The 15,455-nt window shown below is 40.3% G+C and overlaps 1 protein-coding gene across 1 annotated transcript; it reads left to right on the top strand.

The window, feature by feature from the left end:
• The first annotated feature begins 1,985 nt into the window (after positions 1-1,985).
• tmem115 (transmembrane protein 115) lies at positions 1,986-15,275 on the top strand. The gene is made up of 3 exons (XM_038723016.1): positions 1,986-3,452; positions 4,419-4,783; positions 13,143-15,275. The coding sequence occupies exons 1-3, from the start codon at positions 2,961-2,963 to the stop codon at positions 13,447-13,449; spliced, it is 1,164 nt and encodes a 387-aa protein (XP_038578944.1). The 5' UTR covers positions 1,986-2,960; the 3' UTR covers positions 13,450-15,275.
• The last annotated feature ends 180 nt before the right edge of the window (positions 15,276-15,455 follow it).

Here is a 15,455-nt window from a genome sequence, read left to right as displayed (position 1 = left end):
TATGATCAATATGTTTTGTTCTGGTTTTATTGTGTTTCGTCTAATGTAAGTAGTAGTCATTCTGATCCACACTCCATAAAGCTCAAGTAAATAAGAGACAATGGTTGCAGTATTTTTTGATGTGGAAAAGGCATATGATATGTTATGGAAGGAAGGGTTGCTAATTAAACTAAATGGGTGTTGGAGGGAGAATGTTTAATAGGATTATGGACTTTTTAAATGAAAGCACTATTCGGGTGAAGATAGAAGCAGAATTATCTAGTCAATATGTTGTAGAGTACGGGACACCTCAGGGGAGTGTAATAAGTCCAACTTTATTTTCCATTATGATAAATGATGTACTCGTAAACATTCCAACGGATATTAGGAGATCATTGTTTGCAGATGACAGAGCATTGTGGAAAAGAAGGAGAAATGTGGAATATTTAGTTATATATATATAATATATATAGATATTTAGTTAAGAAAATGCAAGATGGAATTAATCAAGTCGAAAAGTGGGAGGATTTATGTTTTCAGTGGAAAAAACAAAAGTTATGTTCTTCATAAGAAAGTCAGGAAAGGGTATTTGAAATTGTATGGGAATTGTATGAGAGTTGAAAGTTTTTCGTAAGTGTATTTTGATGTGAGATTAACGCAGAGGGAACATATTAGATATGGAGTTGATTAAGTGTAAAAAAAGTTATAAATGTCATGATGTGTCCCCCAGGATTGGGGTGGGGAGCAGCCAAATCTGTTATACAAGACAGGCTTTAAGAGGGTGCTTAGGACCTCCCCAGTATGTGCTCTCCAAATTGAAGCCGGTGAAATGCTACTGTGGTTGCTGTGTCAATCTAAGGGCATCGAGATTGCCATGCAGCAAAAAGGGTGCTACAGACATGCTGGGAGAAGGAGACAGACAGACAAGAGATCAAATGGCAAAGGACGCAGAAGTATATGATAAAGAGTTTGGCGCCAATATGGTGTGGCCTATCAGACCTTTCTGGGAATTAGAAACGTGTAGATTTGGAACTACTTGAGATTAAACACAATAATAAGACTGCTGATTTAACTAGTATATATTATAGCTATAGTGAAAGTAAGTATAAGGAAAGAATTCAGATTTTCACAGATGGGTCAAAGGATAGAGCAACAGGTTCTCCTAGGTATCAAGTGGAACTTAATTAAAGAACATTTGATTGACTCAGTGACTACAGTTGAACTGTTCGCCATATTGATGGCGTTGGAATGGACAGAACAAAGTAGCAGAAAAATGTCGGGGAGGGGAAAAATGTCATATTCACGTGGGTCCCTGCACACTCAGGGATTCAGGGAAATGAGAAAGCAGACAAGTTGGCAAAAGAAGCAGTTAAAAAAGGAGATGTTGAAGTCAACATTAAATTATCAAAACCAGAGGGGAAAGGAATAGTGTGGAGAAGTGTAAATCAACAATGGCAACAGAGCTGGGATAATGCAACAAAAGGGAGACATTTACATGCAATCCAAAGCAGAGTAGGCATATCAAGAAGTAGGGGAGCAAAGCGGAAAGAGCAGGTGATAATAAGTAGGCTGAGAATTGGGCATAGTAATCTTAACAGCACACTTTTAATTACAGGAAAACATCCTACAGGAATGTGTGAACAATGTCAGGAGGTGGAAACAGTAGAACATATTCTTACAACATGCAGGAAATTTACTCAGGAGAGACAAAAAATGATAACTCAATTACAAAAAAATCAGACGGGTGGATACAGTACAGTAAAAAGTTTATTGGAGTATGGAGAGCGTGTGGAAGGTAGGAAATGATATTTGTTTTTCTGAGGGCGACTGGCATGAATGAGAGCTGAGGGTAAATAAAACCTGAGGGTGGTAGTAATGCAACTCAAGGGATGCCAGCTGCCGTAACAACCCAAAGAAGAAGAAAAATAATCTACACTCCATACCAGTTAGTGGCAGTAATGCACCATTTCGCTGTGTGCCAACCGCCGATAAAATTCCATAAAGAAGAAGAAGAAGCAGATGACGGAGGCAGACAACGCAGGTCAGAAGTTGAGTGGTGTATAACCATAACTCAAAGGAGGGGTCTCTGTCGTGATAATAACATTTCCTCCAGTGACCTGCGCTCAAAAGACGAAGAGCTGTAATCTAAACGAATGAAGCTAAGGTAACGGTAGTATGAAAAACCTCAGAAGTATAAACTAACTGACGCTGGTTTAGAAGCGTCTGTAACATTGTTTTGAGGGCCTGTTGCTAGCTACGGGAAATCCTCGGGCTAGCCCGGCATACACCGGGCCGAGAGAGGACCAGGACAGGAGCTTCGTCGGCTAGTTTGAACGATCAGGTTTTACAGACTCTAGCTGCCCTATTTTATCATCAAACGAAGACGTAACCTCATCCGTAGCTTTATAAATAAGCGTGACGTTAACACGACAAGCTTGAGTTTGACAGCTAGCTAACATTAGCCATCCCGTGTTTACAAGCTATCCCAGCCAAGATCCTCTGAAGAAGTTGGCACTTCGGTATATTTGTGTCAGTTAGGATTTGCATATTTGTCTCGTACAACCTGCCTGCTAGCTAGTGGTGGTTTGTAAGCTTGTTCTACTTATATGTACGCCGACTGAAGGTCGCCAGCTAGGCAGCTAGATCAGAAGGTCTCCTAGCTAAGGTTATTACATCTTCAGGCTTATCTCAACATTACTGCAGCCCAAAGTTTGTTAACGTTACCTGGTTTTAACAGAAGGGATACTGTTTCAGAGTAAATTACCAAAGCTATCTTTAACCATTTGAAAGACAGTATCTCGGATGAAGGCTCACATAGAAGTGTGGATTTTGATGCTGTCAGGACATACAGGTGTCACCTGGTCTGGTTGGCATTAATAATCTCACACCAGCATCCAATATCTGCTACACCAGAAGCAACTGATCTGCTGTTTCTCTCTCTTGAGCTGATTTGCTCAAGAAGGATCACCTTCAAGTCCACAATGAATCGTTACCTGCCGGTGGCACGACAGCACTTCCTGGCTGCCCTTGCCAACACCAGTGTGGTGGTAAAAACTGTAAGTGCTGTGGTGGTTCTCCTCTATCTGTTGTCATGGGCCGTCAACACTCCATACGCACTGGGAGTGACCCCAGGCTACCTCTTTCCACCCAACTTCTGGGTGTGGACACTTGTGACCCATGGGGTGGTGGAGCAGCACGTTTGGGGTGTGGCGGCCAATGTGGGAACAGTTATGGCTTGTGGGCACCTGCTGGAGCCTCTGTGGGGCGCACTGGAGCTCCTGATCTTTTTCGCAGTGGTCAATATCTCTGCAGGCCTCCTGGCAGGCATCTCCTACTTCCTCACCTATGTTGCCACCTTTGACCTGGACTTCTTGTTTGCTGTGCGTGTCCACGGAGCAGCCGGATTCCTGGGAGGTGTCCTGGTGGCACTGAAGCAGACCATGGGGGATAGTACAGTGCTCAGAGTACCACAGGTGAGGCTAACAACTAACAAAAGTAAATGTTGCTGTACATTGATGCTGTTTGGCAGTTGATCTATTAACCCTGTAAATAATACTAGACCAGTAAGGAGTGGGACTGCACAGTTAAATTGAGAATGTAGCTAAACAAGAATCTAAACAGCACTGGAAAACTAACCACTAGTCCCTGAGATGTATACATAAAAAAGCCTTTTTCAGACAAGTTTGAGTTAGGAGGTGGTTGGGGTGGACGGGTGGGCCAGAAAGAGGACTCACCCAGGACACCAGTGTTCCTTTCCCTTGTAAAACAAGTAGACAACATTGTTTTTTTAGTTAAGTTACTTAGGTTTTGTAAGCTAAGTGAGTTAACTTACCTAAGTAAAGTATACGTGTGTGTCTGTGTGTGTGTATGTGTATTAGGGCTGTCCCCGATATATTAGGATTATCTCAGCAAAGGACAAGTGCTCACTAACACAGATTGTGACAGGTTGTGAATAATATTTGAGAGAAATGGACCTTTTGTGTACATAGAGAAAGTCTTTGATCGTTGAGTTCAACTCATGATGAATGGGAGCCTAAACAAAAGTGTTTATAAGTGTGTTTATAATTTTGTTCTGTGTGTGTGTGTGTATGTGTGTGTGTTTGCTCGCTCAACTTGGCCTGTGTTCTCTGGTTTAGGCATGTGATTGTCTTCTCAGCTTTTTTTGAATGTTTGAGTTTGTATAAAACTGGGTTACTTCAGTCTAAGCTTAGTAAGCTAGGAAAAGAAGTCTCTCAGTATTCTTGTACACTTTGACTATGACTCCTGACTGCCAGCCTTGCATGTAAACAGATGTTGTTCAGTCTTTCAATTCCATAAATCTAGCTGATTTAAGAATTGTGGGGATTGGCAGCCACAGTGGTCTGTAGACAAAATGGTAGCTGTCCCTTTGCCTAAAGATTGTTTGTTCACAAGACCTTAAATCTGTTTCCCCATCTCAGGTGAGGCTCAAAGCAGCACCTGCATTGGTCCTCCTCCTCCTGGCCTTACTCCGCCTATCTGGGCTGTTGAACAGCTCTGCCCCACTGGCTGCATACAGCTATGGCGCCCTGTCCGGTTGGGTCTATCTGCGCTTTTACCAGAGGCACAGCCGGGGCCGCGGGGACATGTCGGACCACTTTGCATTTGCTAGTTTCTTCCCCGAGGCGCTCCAGCCAGCTGTGGGACTGCTGGCGGGGCTGGTCCACTCCGCCCTGGTGAAGATGAAGGTGTGCAGGAAAATGGTGAAGAGATATGACGTGGGAGCACCCTCCTCCATCACTATCAGCCTGCCAGGGACAGACCCACAAGATGCAGAGAGGAGGAGGTGAGTTAGAGCAAAGAAGAATGAGTTTATCATACATCTGCATGCAAACATGTTTACATACTGATCCCCGTGCAAAGATCTGATATATTGGCGTGCCTTTCATTAAATATCTGATAGTAGCCAATTAGTTTTATAGAGTAAGTAAACAAAAATATACATGAAATATTTAACCTATATTAAAATAAAATGGACATCTTTGAGAATGCTCAAACAGAGCTGTGCAAACAACAATAAAAATGTAAAGAGAACAAAAATAATAAGCCGACAAATTCCTCCATCTCAGCAGAGCATGGAAGGAGGACAAGGACAGAGTCTCTCTCCAGTATAGGGCCCCCGCTGACACTCGGAACACCCTGATCCAAACCTCTTTCAGTTCTTGATGTTTAAAATTAAAATATCAAATATTAAAGCAGTAGAAATATAAACACCCATAGATTAATAGAAATGGAAATTAATTAAAGAAACATTTCTAATTGGTCTGTGTTGCACTGCATCACCTGCCATCAGTGCATCAATTAAATCAGAGGTCACTAATAGACGGACCGCGGTCCGGATCCGGACCCAGCCGCCGTCCTCTCCGGACCGCCGACCTACAGCCCATTTATTATTGAGACTTACTACCTCGTGACGGAGAGTTTCTATTTTAACCCACGCAGCTTTTCTAGCATTTACTGTACTGGTTCAGAGGACCAGGAAACTCACAGACCAATCGCATGTGCTCCAATCGTCTCATGTGACGCTGCTCGGCCAATCAAATCTGTGCATACCGATGCTTGCGAGTCGAGTCCGCGAGATTCACCAGAGACGTTTTGGAAACACACCCGAATTGAGGAGACGAAGGATAAAAGAGATTTCACATGACTTTTAATCAAGAATGTACAGATTTTTACATGTACATTCCTCCCACGGGCAGTTCAAAACCAGAATATCTCATAGATCTCCAATATGCTAGCTGGAGCTCACGTTTCTCACTGAACAACAGAAAGTAGGAAAATGAAAGAGAAGAGGAGGCGTTACAGCTGTTCATTTGTTATGATGTGTTGAGTGTTTATTATAAAATTGGTTAAGACTACACTTCATCACTTCAAGCTACACTTTTTATTACATTTTTTCTAAAAATTAGGCACTTTAGTTTACTTAAATTTAGAATTTATTATTTGAATAGTTATTATTTATTATACCTCCAGTTTGATGTGAAAACTGACTGAAATATTATTTGATTTGACAGTCCGTTGTTGACTAAAAACATGTGTTGATACAGCTATAGGTTATAGTACTGAATGATAACGCAAGTTCGTCGTTTTGATGTTCCGGACCTTTGCTTCAGGAAATTTTCTCTAACTAGACCTCTTTGAAATCTAATTGAATACCCCTGAATTAAATCATAGAAATCTGAGCACCTATCTTTTGTAACTGTGTGTACTCTATTTGCCTTTAGTTATGCCTTCAGCAGTATGATTGCCTTTGCACCTCCTGAAATGTAGGCAGCATCTATAAAAAAGTAAACAGAAACACACAAACTACCATCACAACAGGCCTACCTTGTGTGAAAATACAGCTACACAATAAATGAATGTGTATATAGAATACATAACCCATATTAAACATAAATAGGTATATTTCTGAGAATGCGGCTACTCAGAGGTGCACTATAAATTAAAGAAACAAAAATAATAGGCTTACATGCTCTGAAAAAGTAGTTAAGTATTGTACTGAGGTAGACAGTTATTTACCTAAAGCATTTCCTCCTATGCAGCCATGTAAATCTCTTACAGGTTTAGTGCAAGGAAAACTTGCCTATCAACAGCCTCAGGCTTCAGGGAAGCCATGTGGCAGGTTACAATGAAATCACTGCAACTGAAAACCCTTTCAGAAGGGAAACTGGTGGCAAAAGATACTTCCTTGCCAGGACTTTTTGTCAGAGGATAGGACTTTTGTGAGCGCTCCCTCCTGGTCTGGGAACCTCTAAATCATTTGCTGCCTTGATCCCCGGCGTGTGGCTGACTCGTTGATGAGCTGAAGAGCCGGCAGACCCAGCTGAATCTGAACTTCAGCAAGCTCTCTTTTTCTTCTCCAGCTGTAGGAGAAGCTGCTGACAATTCTCTTACACAGAGAAATGGCCCCCGGGTGATGCGGTTGTCATCCATGCTTTGTCCTGTCAGAATAAGAATCCGCTTTAATGGCCCAGTGTGCTTACGCATCCAAGAAATTTTACTGGTTTACGAAAGCTTCTTGTGCTTGCATAGTTCAGGATAACATATCATAACATGCTCAGGAAGCAGAGACGTATTTCATGTAGGTCAAAATACAAAATAAAAAAAGTTAAAGGAGTAGTAGGCTGAATGACTACCACCCTGTGGCACTCACCCCCATTCTGATGCAGTGCTTTGAGAAACTGGTTCTTCAGCACATGGAAAAACAACATGCAGCCAGCCTGGACCCTCACCAGTTTGCTTTCAGAACCAACAGATCCACAGAGGATGCCATCTCCACTGCCCTCCACTCAGCCCTCACACACCTTGAGAAAAACAACACCTACCACAGAATGATGTTTGTGCGGTTTGACAGCCTTAATACAACCTTAAGATGTATAATGCAACTGTGAAACTGTCTGCTTCTTTCTGAGATCGTCTTTCTCAACAAATCTGACAATATTTCTCCGGGGAGTGCAGTAACACACAGTGGCAGCGCTGACAGTTTGTTGGACTTAGCATTAGTGTCTAAGGGGGGGCGTGGCTTAGCGAAGGGTCAATTGCAGCTTGAGTCAGGGAGATGTTGAATATGTCCATGAAGACATGAGACAGTCGGACTGCTCACTCCTTAAGCAAGTAGCCCGGTATCATGTCTGGACCAGCAGTTTCTGCGGGTGGATTTTCCTCAGCACCTGGTGGACATCTGCTGGATCCAGTGTAAGCACCTGGTCTCCTTCCTGTGGGGTTGGTTTTCCTCGCTAGTGTGGTGTTCTGTGCTTCAAACCTACCAAAATAATTGTTGAGGTTGTTGAGGAAATCCATGCTGTTGTCACAGGACTGGAGAGCAGTCCCATAGTCCGTGACAGCCTGGATTCCCTGCCACAGTATCCTGGTGTCTCTGTGGTTGTTAAAGTGACCCTGGATTGTATTGTCCATGTGCCCTCATTGCCAGTCTGATTGCTTTGTTCAGATTGGCTCTTGCAGACCTGAGAGTAGTTACGTCCCCAGATTTGAAAACAGAGTTCTGGGCTTTAAGCAGGGCTTGGACCTCAGGCGTCATCCTTGGTATCTGTTTCGCCAGGGCTGTGACGTTTTTTGGGACACAGACACGTTCCCTGCACTTGAGTATGTATCCTGATACGACATCGGCATACTCCTCGATGTCTGTAGTAAGGCCTTTGGTAGCAGCATCATTTATTTCAAGGTACTTGTAACAAGCAGTAATTAACAGTTAATAAGACACCTATAAGACCTTTTATAGGATAGCTTAATTAACATTTATTATTGCTTATAAGAAAATTATAGGCTCTTATTAGAAACTTGTTAACAAGTTAAATATACGTCATGAACGTTAATAAAATGTTTATTAACATTAATGAGACTTAGTTAGTAATATCCTAAACACATTTATTATTGCTTGTAAGATATTTATGAGCAGTTATTAGAAACGTTTATAGACGACTTATCAATGTTAATAGGATGATTAATGACATTAATCAGACTGTAAGAGGTTTATATTACTGCCTTATACAGGTTAATATATCCTTATTTATGCACTTATTAACCATTAACAATGCATCTTTGCAGCTTCCTGAACTAAAGTGGGAACAGTGCCTTAAGATGAGTAAATGTTCATAAAAATAAGTAATAAAAGGAGGATGTGTAACATTTTTTGTGGAAAATGAAAATTTTTTACATTTCATGACTTTCAAGTTTCATAACTTTCAAATAAATGCAGCAACAAAAAACATCAACTGTAAACATTTTGTATGACAACAAGTTCTTTTTCAATTAAAAAAGGACATTGTACAGATTTCTTTTCAATACAAGTTTGCTTTTCAGTCCTTCGCTTTCAACAATGTCTGTATGGCTTTATGGTCAGTAAGCTGACTTTGAGATCGGGGACTTGGGGATCATTTTTTGATTCCCATCCTCCAGCTCCAGGAAGATCTTCTGCAAAACATTAAAATGTGTACTTCAGTGTCTTTGGATAGCTTAGTTCCAATCCTTAAATATAGCCCATTCGGTAGGTGAAAGCCTGTACTACAATGGGAATACCAAAAGGGACCATTGCTCCAGCTTGCTGCTTAAGACTTCCCGCCCTGATTTTTCTTGACCACAAAGATGTTGAGAACAAATGAAGGGAGGGCCTCTTGGATGGCTGAAGCATTGTCATCATCTGTAAAATATAGCAGAGAGAAAAAAACCTAAATTTTTTTCGCAAATAGATCGTTGCTCTCCCTCTGAACAGAAATCTGGGTGTGCTCACGTAGTTGCTGCGGTGTTTTGATTTAAGTCAAGAAATGTGTGTGCGCTTCAGAAATACATTTATGAACCTTAATGGTTTTTTTACGAAACAATAAGTATCTTGTGTGAATTAAAATATTTATGTGGAAAGAGTCATGTAAATATAAATCAAGAAATACATTTGCGATTCCTTCAGTGTGCAGTCATAAAAAGTGAGAGGGCAGAAAACAGACTTCTTTACCTGGTAGTCCTTGATTAACTCCTCTGTCTTTCATCAAGGTAGAGAATGAGGCTTCTGATCACAGCTTCTATTAGGGTCTCAATGCTGCTGTCCTAAAGATATATGAAATACAAGATTAAGTAAGTACACATATCAGAATGCTACAACATGGCGATGCACCAAATATAGGGGAACCATATCTCTGGTATGTGCACATTAACATTACCTTATCAATTAACATTTAGATAATCAATTTTTTTTTCATCTGTTAATTTAAAAAAGTAAAACCAGCTTTAATAGTTGAGCATATTTACAGTAAAAACCTTGTCAGTGAGCTATGAGGGCAAAAGTCAAAAACAAAATCGTTCATTAATCTTAATCGAGGTAAATTGTTCAATTAATCGTGATTATGATTTTAGACCAAATTGTCCAGCCCTATATGTGTGTGTCTCCTTTTTTCCTAAAATCAACAATGAGCTCCTTGGTTTTGCTGACGTTATTTTGTCACTTTGTCTGCTTTTACTACAGATAACAGCTCTCTGTGAGCCGGCTTTGTTCCGTTATCTGCACGGCTACATAATCCTGCATAGAGCATTTTAGGAGAACGTTTTGCCTGCCTGATTTTGCTGACTTGTTCAGATTCTGTTGATTCTGTTGAAAGGTCTTAAAATAAAATCAGAAATATTAATGTCTTAAATTTACTGTAAATTTTCTGTAGGTTTAAAATTTGCTGATGGTGCGTTTAAGTCTGGTGGGAAAATTGTCACCCACAGAGGTCTAACGTAAAACGACTAATTGGCATGTATTTGTGTGATTTAACTTAATATTGACAATGCGAAACCCTGCCATTAGTAAAACTTCTATGTTACGTTTTTGTTAGCTGCAGACGTTGATCTTGCCGCATGTCATTTTTCATTAAAGTCAGTCGTGGCTGCAAGATTGGGAGTTTAAAGTTGTTGGAGGAAGATCCGGTTGTTCTGTCTAGCTCAAACAATAGTTGTTGTAAAATGTACAATTACATGAGATGTGTTCATTTTTGTATGGGTGGCTCACAGTGGGTGTGATTAGCCTTGTTAAAGACCACTTAATAGTACTAGTAAAAGGGATAAAGTATGGCAGTTATTAATCCTAGCAAATTCAACTCTTTACTTTGAATGTGTAAAGTATATGTAAAGTTTGTTCCAGATTTGTTAGTAGGCTTTTGCCTGCTAATAAATCTAGACTTGTAGGCTGCTGTGTTACTGGTGTTCAGGAAAATCATTGGTGTTCAGACAGCAATACAATATAATTCATAAGAAAAAGGGGGTATAAGTTTATAAATTAATGGTAATGGTACATTTTTATTTATTGAGCACTTACCAAGCATAGAGCACAAAAGGCTTTCCAAAAGAAACAAATAAAATGATGGAATGCTATAAAAAATTAAATAACAATATTAAAACAGAGCATTAAAACAAGCAAGAAAAAACAAACAGTAAGACAAGATAGTAGGGAAAGTAGTGACATTAAAACATCTAAAGGTTCCATATACTGAAATGCATTTGAAACATAGATGCCTTTATTTAAAGTACGATATAGAGGAATTTAAATTGATAAAGACATTATTTGCCTACCAAGCCAACCAGTCTGCTGAGGATACAGTCTGCATAGCACTCTCCCCTTGGCTCTTCTCTCTTTACACCGCCCACTTTACATCCACACACACACACAGGTGAGAACAATAAAGTATGTGGATTACACAACCATGTCAAACAATGATAAAACCCAGTACCGCAATGAGGTGGACCAAGCTGTTGCTTGGTGTTGAAGCAATGACCTCCAAACACAGCCAAAACCCAGGAACTCATTACTGACTTCAGACGCAGGCCATTAACCAAAACACCAATACAAATGAACGGCAATCTAATCACCGCCACTGACTCTTCTAAATTTCTAGGAACACACCATACCAATAAACTGAAGTGGACAACTAACACTGAACACATCACTGCAAAAGCTCAACAAAGACTTTTCAGACAGCTTAATAAATACCGGATCAAGCATCAACTCCTTGTTCTGTTCTGCTACGCTATCATCGAGTCCGTTATCACGTCATCGATTACAATATGGTACAGTAGCACGGACAGCCAAACGCCAAAAACATTACAGCGGATTGTCAACAAAGCATCCAAAATCATAGGCAACCCACTCCCCTTGGATGGATGTGCTGGTCATATAATTAGAATATCATCAAAAAGTTGATTTATTTCAGTAATTCCACTCAAAAAGTGAAACTTGTATAATGTATACATTCATTCCACACAGACTGATATATTTCAAGTGTTCATTCCTTTTAATTTTGATTGAATTTTGATTTTTGATTATAACTGACAACCAATGAAAACCCCAAAATCAGTATCTCAGAAAATTAGAATATTGTGAAAAGGTTCAATATTGAAGACACCAGGTGCCACACTCTAATTAGCTAATTAACTCAAAACACCTGCAAAGGCCTTTAAATGGTTCTGTAGGCTACAGAAGTCTGGAGGAAGAGAGGAGAGGCACAGAATCCACGTTGCTTGAAGTCCAGTGTAAAGTTTCCACAGTCAGTGATGGTTTGGGGTGCCATGTCATGTGCTGGTGTTGGTCCACTGTGTTTTCTGAGGTCCAAGGTCAACGCAGCCGTCTACCAGGAAGTTTTCGAGCACTTCATGCTTCCTGCTGCTGACCAACTTTATGGAGATGCAGATTTCATTTTCCAACAGGAATTGGCACCTGCACACAGTGCCAAAGCTACCAGTACCTGGTTTAAGGATCACGGTATCCCTGTACTTAATTGGCCAGCAAACTCGCCTGACCTTAACCCTATAGAAAATCTACGAGGAAGAGGAAGATGCGATACGCCAGACCCAACAATGCAGAAGAGCTGAAGGCCACTATCAGAGCAACCTGGGCTCTCATAACACCTGAGCAGTGCCACAGACTGATGGACTCCATGCCACGCCGCATTGCTGCAGTAATTCAGGCAAAAGGAGCCCCAACTAAGTATTGAGTGCTGTACATGCTCATACTTTTTATGTTCACACTTTTCAGTTGGCCAACATTTCTAAAAATCCTTTTTTTGTATTGGTCTTAAGTAATATTCAAATTTTCGGAGATACTGAATTTGGGATTTTCATTAGTTGTCAGTTTTAATCATCACAATTAAATGAAATAAACATTTGAAATATATCAGTCTGTGTGTAATGAATGAATATAATATCCAAGTTTCACTTTTTGAATGGAATTACTGAAATAAATCAACTTTTTAACCATATGACTAGTGTGTGTGTGTGTGTGTGTGTGTGTGTGTGCGCGCGCCATACCTACACACAAAGCATTCTCAGTCGTTGGTTTCAAGTCTTCTTCAACACAGCATGACAGCATAACTGCAATTACGTTTTAGTTTAGTTTTTTTATATCCAGAATGTATTTTAATTATCGATTAAACATGTAAACAGTATAAAAGGGAGGGAGGGACAGCAAAAATTGTCTTCGGGCCAGTAAGTTTCAAACCAACTGGCCTGGTGGGGCCCAAAGCCAAAAAAGTTTAACGTTGAGCCCTATGCTTGTATGTTGTTCCTGAAATGTAAGTCGCTTTGGATAAAAGCGTCTGCCAAATGAGTAAATGTAATTTACTTCCCTCTGGGATTAATGAAGAACATCTCACTTTTCCTTCCAGACAATTAGCCCTCAAGGCTCTGAACGAGCGTCTAAAGCGCGTGGAGGACCAGTCTGCCTGGCCCAGCATGGATGACGAAGAAGACGATGAAGAGGACGAGGTCAGAACTGACACACAGCCGCTCCTCCCTGGTGGGCATGACACCTCCTCCTCCACGCCGAGACAAACAGGGGGACCCGTAGGCGCCTCCCTTTCCACCCCCTCCTCAACCTCAATCTCACAGATCACCGGAGCATCATCCACAGGCGGAGTACAACACCCAGAATCCAGCATTATCACCTTCGAGGATGCAACTTTTAGATCGTAACAAATAGAACACCTGTGTACAGATACACACACTCTGTTTGGTGTCCCTGGAAGGTATAGTGTACTCAGTGTCCCTGACTAGTATACGCATATATTCAGTGACAGTGATTAGGCACACACTTGATATCACACACCAACACACACAACAACTTTGAGCAGTTCATACCCAAGACTGTGCATTCAGAAACACTCTGTCGATGTCATTGTGAAGCCCAAAGGGGTGGTAACTGTACATTGCTTTCAGTTCAGGCATGTTGGTTGTAAATGCTCAATGTAGTTGGGCAAATTGGACAATTAAAACTTAACTCTTCCTTCCTGCATATGACCGAATGTCAACCAAAAATTCTGTCTTGTCTGGACTTAGGCCCAACTTGCAGAGCTCTGTCCACTGCTTCATATGTCTTTTTCTCTTGCTTTCTAAATAAATAACAAAATGGGTGTACAATTAAAAAGAATTTTTGGAAGTCTTTTTCGGGACAGCCATAGTTGTTCTCTAATCGGCTGCCATGAGAAAGCCGTCAATGAAAGACTCATGGCCAGTTCTTGATGAAAGCCGACTATGCGCACTAGTTTGATAAGCAGGGAAAAATAGCTGCAAGTGACATTGGCTTTTGGTTAACTGGTTCTAAAAATGTAACGAGGTGTGTAAATGAGGACGTATGTCATATTCACATATTCAGCAACAATTGCTGAACCAGAGGATAGAAGCTGCTGCATGTCTCTCCTGCTAATGAACTACAATACAAAATGTGTAGAAAGTGCCATTTGAAAAGAATTTTCCAGACCAGGTTAATTTGCCACCTGGTGTCTCTGGAACAACAGGCAGAGAAATGGACCATGTACCTGATTGATTATTTATTTTTTTTTTATCCCCATTTTTCATTCAGTGGAGATGAATTCTGTTTTCTTTCTTTTTTTCTTCTGTATCTGTTCATTACTAATCAACAACAAAAAAAACACTTCTGTGCGCTTACAAGACATGTCAATGGTTAATGATTATTATGATTCCTTTTGTTTTATGGTTTGTAAGTTGATTATATTTTTAAGGTTAGTTTTCAAGCCGCCTACTCAAGTATTGTCCTGTATTCTTTTACACTTTGGCCTAGTGGGATCTGAAATGATAGAAGAATCAGCAATCAACTATCCAGGTGCATCTGATAGTTGTGTATGCACAGACATATTGCCATTGCACATATTTTTAGAAGGTAGAATGATTGATTCATTAATTGTAGATTCAGATTTTTTTATCTGTGTGGCGTCAAATACTGTTTTGTTGTTTCTCAGACACTGGGTAATAGGGATTAATGATTCCATAGACATAGGACAAGGTAAGTAGTCAGCCTAGCCAGGGTTTCCCAGTCATATAACATCTTTAATTTTTGTGCCAAGCAAGGGAGAGTGGTGAATTTTTTTTTAGGTAGGATGATGGGCTAAATGTGTTCATATAAGATGCTTCAGAAATTCTATGCAGATGAAAAGATCAATGATCAATGTCATCATTGTAGCAGTCTAATATGGTAATGATAAAATCACTGAATTCCAGTTTCCCACCTGTCCTTCAGGTCAGCCAGATGAATTTAAACTTGTGAGCTTGTCAAGAAAGTGAGCCACACACTTCTGCTGCACATGTTTAACAAGGAAGATAAAGTACATAAGCTGATGTTCACTTCATCCCTCACCCCTTCAATCTGTTACAAAACAAGCCCATTAGATTAAGTTACAGATTGTTCCTGGTCGGACAGCTTTTGTGTCTTTGAAGGTAGCCGATTCTTTTATTTCACACACAATTTTGGAAACAAAATAAACGATGATTGATGGTCACTGCCATATGGTTTGGATTTTACTCATTACTTCAGCAGTTTCCTTCAGAAGCACTGCACATGAAGAAGAAATCTGGAAACTACCCAAAATTGAATTAAGTACAGAAAAATCTTGTTACATTTTAGTTCCAAATATAGTTTTCTTTTTTCATATTTAATAATCTGATATTTGTTTTAAGACTAATAA

This window comes from Micropterus salmoides, unplaced genomic scaffold (genome assembly GCF_014851395.1).
Source record: "Micropterus salmoides isolate LMB-PRFRI ecotype aquatic unplaced genomic scaffold, ASM1485139v1 Ms_hic_scaffold_16, whole genome shotgun sequence".
Lineage (NCBI taxonomy): Eukaryota > Metazoa > Chordata > Actinopteri > Centrarchiformes > Centrarchidae > Micropterus > Micropterus salmoides.
Note: the sequence above shows the minus strand (reverse complement) of the source record. Positions and strands in the feature narration are given on the sequence as shown.